Genomic DNA, 5,082 nt, shown 5'->3' with positions numbered 1-5,082 from the left:
AAATTTATAATTAACATTTAATATATTTAATTCTTAAAAATATAATTCTAATATATATACTTTTTGCAAAAAATGGACGATCAAAAATTTATTCCTTTTTTCTTTTTTTTTTATTTTATTATAAATTAATATAACAAAACAATAAAAACTATTTTAGAATATATTATAAATATATAACATATATATTTTTTTCTCTTTAATTATATTTATAATTATTATTTTTTTTCTTTTTATAAAAAAAAAAATATATTATTATTTTCATAATTTTATTCCAAAAGTATATATTCTTAACATAATTAAGAATTAAAAATAAATTATATTATATGATATACCTTAAAATTATATAAAAGAATTATCTTATCCTATATTATATTATATTATTTTATTTTTTATTTTTTCTCCCTTTTTTTTATCCTTTTATAAAAATATTTTTAAAATGTTCTATTATTTAAAAAAAATATCATTTCCCCTTGCATTGAGTATGCTTGTTTTAACTCAATATGTAAGTTTCATTAAAATATATTTTAAAATAAATTATATTTTATATATATTTTCTATTTTATTTCAATATATATATATATATATATTTTTTTTTTTAGAGTAACCATGAAAAACCAAATACTAAAATATGCAACCAACTTAATAATATGAGTCTTAGAAATTTTAGAACCTTAGTAGAACTTCAAAGTGACATTTTATCAATATACGTTGAATTAGAAGATGAAAATGATGCACAAGATGATTTATATGATAAAATAAAAAATATATATAATAATGACGATGAAGAAATAAATAGGGAATTTCGTAGTTGGTTACAAAAATATATGGAAGTTACAAGAGAATTAAAAGAAAAGTTCAGTCAAAATGTTGAATAAATTATTTATTCAAATTAGAACAGTCCAAAAAAAAAAATTAAAATGAACAGAAAAATTAATTTTGTATTTTTCATAATTATTTCTAATTTTTTCTTTCCTATAAATATTTTTTATTATTTTTTGTACATTTCTTTTATTTTTGAGGATTAATTATTAATTTTGTAGTTTATTCACTAATTAAAATAATACACAAAAATGTAAATAAAACAAAATATTCATAAAAAAAAAAATATATATATATTTATTTATTTATTTATGTGTTTGTTTATCCCCTAATTATATATTATATATATATATATTATTATTTACTTATTATTTACTACCCTTTTTTTCTTAAAGAGTAAAATGAAGCTTCATTTTAAAAACATTTAAAATAAAAATTAGAATGTGCGTAAAAAGTTTTTTTGGAAAAATTTCCTTCATAAAGATTCAAACATATAATATAGTAAAAATGCATCTTTCGCTAAATTTCACAAATATTATAAAAAATTAAATAAAATAAATAAATTAAAAAAATATTTATTTAATAAATTTAAAAAAAATTATAATAATCTAATAATAAAAACGAAGGAAATTAATGAATAAAATAATAATATATAACAAACAAAAAAAAATAAAATAAAATAAAATAAATTAATACAACCTTATACATATATATTATTGTATAATGATACATATTTCGTATTAAATTAATAAAAGAATTATGCATCAATTTAGTTTTTTTTTTTTTTTAAATTAATACTAATAATTAAAACATAGAATATTTTTATAATATAAAAAATTATTATATTCATTAAAACTATATATATATATATATATATATATATATATATATATATGTGTGTTCCTAATTATAATTTTTGCTTCATAAAAAATAACATAAAATTAAAAACAAATAAAAAATAATAGGAACTCATATATCAAGCACATATATCTTATAGAAGATAATGTATTTATAATATATATATATATATATATATATATATATAATATACTACAAACGTCCATCATACCAAAAGAAAAAAAAAATATTCATCTATATCATCATTTTTAAGACAAATAAAAAAACAAAAATTATCTTACCTACACATTCAGTAAGTATTAAATTTTCTCCAATATAACAAATTATTTTTATTACTTACATATTTCCATATAGAAGAAATAATATTATTTGAAGACTTATCCTTATCTGAAATGTGAGTAAGAGATTTCCATTTTCTTTGTAAATATGTAGGATTAGAATTATTTTCATTACAAAATTTTTTATTACAATAATCTAAATATCCATTTGTACTATTATTATTCATACATTCAATTTGTTTATCATAATCTTCAGGTTTATCTATAAAAACACATGAATCAATTGAAGTACCATTTTCTCTCTTATTAATAATTTCCTCAGCTTCTTTTATTATATTTGTTGATTTATCGAATATATCTTCTAAACTTATTTCAATGTCATCGTTCTCATTTTCCTCATCATTATTATAAAATTCATTTTTGTCTGTTTCATTTAATTCTTCATCATCATTATAATTTATATTTTGATTATCCCCCTTTTCTATATTATTATTATAAATTTCATTTTTGTCTGTTTCATTTAATTCTTTACCATCATTATAATTTATATTTTGATTATCCTCCTTTTCTATATTATTATTATAAATTTCATTTTTGTCTGTTTCATTTAATTCTTCACCATCATTATAATTTATATTTTGATTATCCTCCTTTTCTATATTATTACTTTTTTCTACATTATTGCTTATTTCTTCATTATTAATTTTATAAATATTATTATTTCTTCTTATATTTCTTTTCATCATATTATTTTCTTCCTTTACCCTAACACCCGAAGTATCAACATCTACATATTCCGCCATTTTTAAACATTCAGTATAATTTTTTATTGTTGAATTATTTTTAACTATGTTGTCATATAATAACTTTTTATCCTTTACATTTAAATTATTATTATAATTCATTTCCATATTTCCTTCTTTTTCTGTTATTGGCATTTTTTCTATACATGACATTTTTTTCATATTTTCATTATATTGCTGTGTATTATCTTTGACATTAATATGATCTAAATAAGAATTAAATATATTATCTCCTATAAAATAAGGTTTGTTCATTTTTTCAATTAAATTATCAGTCAAAATATCTTTATACTTTTTTTTCACATTAGTGGTTAATACTTTCCAACCATGTCTAGTAGCGTTAATTATATTTTGAAATTCTCCAATACTCACAAACCCTTTTTTAAACCATTCATTAAACATATTATTTAAATGACGTTGAAGATAATGAGCGCTTAAACAAATAATTTCATTACATTCTTTCAAAGCTTTATCATTTGATTCAATTTTTATATTATATTTCTGATTTAAATTTTTATAAAATTTATTTAAACTGTGTCTTATACCATAATATTTCATTTGTTCATTCTGCATTAATTCTAACCATATATTATACATTTTTAATCTAATCAAATTATCTCTTCCGTCTAATGAATCAATATCATTATTTATACTATTATCTTTTTCATTGTAAAATGGAATTAAATGTTCATTACTATAAGGTACAAATCCATATTTATTTTGTTCCATATTCTTTCTTATTTTTTTTCTTAATGCATTATATAAATTTACATTATCAGGATATTTAATACTCTTAATTGATTTAATCACATTATCATTTTCCTTATTTATATTTTCTTCTTCTTCTATTTTAACATTTACAACATTATCTATAATATCTGGGGTGCAAAGAATTCTTATGTACCTAGTGCTGATATATTTTGAATCTAGTGTTATACCATTATTAGTTATACAGACATTCTAGAAAAAAATAAAATAAATAAATAAATAATAATTATGTATAAAAAAAATAAAATAAAAAAAAAATAAAATAAAAATAAAAATACATAATAAAAATCAAACTAGCAAAAATATTTATTCATTTATTCATTTATTTATTCATTTTATATTCTTTATGTTTACCCATAATATAATATTCAATATCAGAACAATAAGTATATTATTTCTTCCATATAATAAGGTACACCAAACACTTCTGTTATACCTTTTCATTTCCCTTTCCAAATACTTCCATACTAAACTATAATTCATATTTAATTTTTATATTAAATCATTAAGGATTTATACATCGTATAGATACGTGCATAACCTTAATAATAATATTCTCTAAATATCAAATAAGATTTCTTTCATTATTTTTTCTTTTTAAATACTTCGAGATCTTTTGATATTCATTTATTTTAATACATAAAGATATCTATCATAATATTCCACAAAAAAAAAAACCAAAAAAACTAAAAAACAAAAAAACAAAAAAACAAAAAAACAAAAAAACAAAAAAAACAAAAAAACAAAAAAAAAAAACAATAAAATAATAATAATATATAATAAAAAATATAAATTAAAATAATATTTATATATTGTATTAATTCAATTAATAACCATATATATCAATTTTGTTATTTCAATTTTTAAAAAATTAAAGGAAGATGTGCTCTATTATATTTAATAAATAATTACACATATAATTTTTAATTAATTCATTTTCCTTAAGCATTATTTTTACAAATATTTAAAATTTTTATATATATTCATACATTATATATATCTTATATTATATTCCAAAAAAAAAAATATAAAATTATATATTATATTATATTATATATATATGTATGTATGTATTATATATTAACATATAATATAAATATTAACATTTCCTTTAATTATCCCAATTTCAATAAAAAAAAAAAAAATATATAAAAATAAAAACCTTGTTCTTATAATAGTTTTTTTTAGACCATATCATATATACAAATAAACAAAAAATCTCTAAAAATAAATAAATACATGCACCAAAAATAAATTTTCACATTTAACAATCTTGTTTACTAATTGCATTTATATATATATATATATAATATTATATATAGTACATTATATTTATAAAAATATAAATATTGGAAATATATATATAAATTGACTAGGTAATTAAACATATAATTCTATTTAATTTATATATAATATATATATATATTAATAAAATATATAGGTTTTTTGCGAATTTACCATAAATATACAATTTTTCTTTTTTTTTTTTTTTTTTTTTGCTCTTATCCTTTTTTCATTACAATATCTAAAAATAGGAAAAAAATTCATCCTATATT

General features: G+C 16.3%; 2 protein-coding genes across 2 annotated transcripts; one reads left to right on the top strand and one right to left on the bottom strand.

The window, feature by feature from the left end:
* Positions 1–436: 436 nt before the first annotated feature.
* On the top strand, positions 437–875 carry PF3D7_1252900 (Plasmodium exported protein, unknown function; the record flags this gene model as incomplete). The annotated part of the gene is made up of 2 exons (XM_001350875.2): positions 437–502; positions 600–875. 2 exons carry the CDS (start codon positions 437–439, stop codon positions 873–875), a joined length of 342 nt encoding a protein of 113 aa, XP_001350911.2.
* A 1,091-nt stretch (positions 876–1,966) lies between these two features.
* PF3D7_1252800 (Plasmodium exported protein (PHISTb), unknown function) lies at positions 1,967–4,009 on the bottom strand (the record flags this gene model as incomplete). The annotated part of the gene is made up of 2 exons (XM_001350874.1): positions 1,967–3,718; positions 3,881–4,009. The coding sequence occupies 2 exons, from the start codon at positions 4,007–4,009 to the stop codon at positions 1,967–1,969; spliced, it is 1,881 nt and encodes a 626-aa protein (XP_001350910.1).
* Between the last annotated feature and the right edge of the window lie 1,073 nt (positions 4,010–5,082).

Source organism: Plasmodium falciparum (genome assembly GCF_000002765.6).
Source record: "Plasmodium falciparum 3D7 genome assembly, chromosome: 12".
Taxonomy (NCBI): domain Eukaryota; phylum Apicomplexa; class Aconoidasida; order Haemosporida; family Plasmodiidae; genus Plasmodium; species Plasmodium falciparum.
The sequence above is the reverse complement of the archived record's forward strand: the minus strand, read 5'-3'. Positions and strand labels throughout refer to the sequence as shown.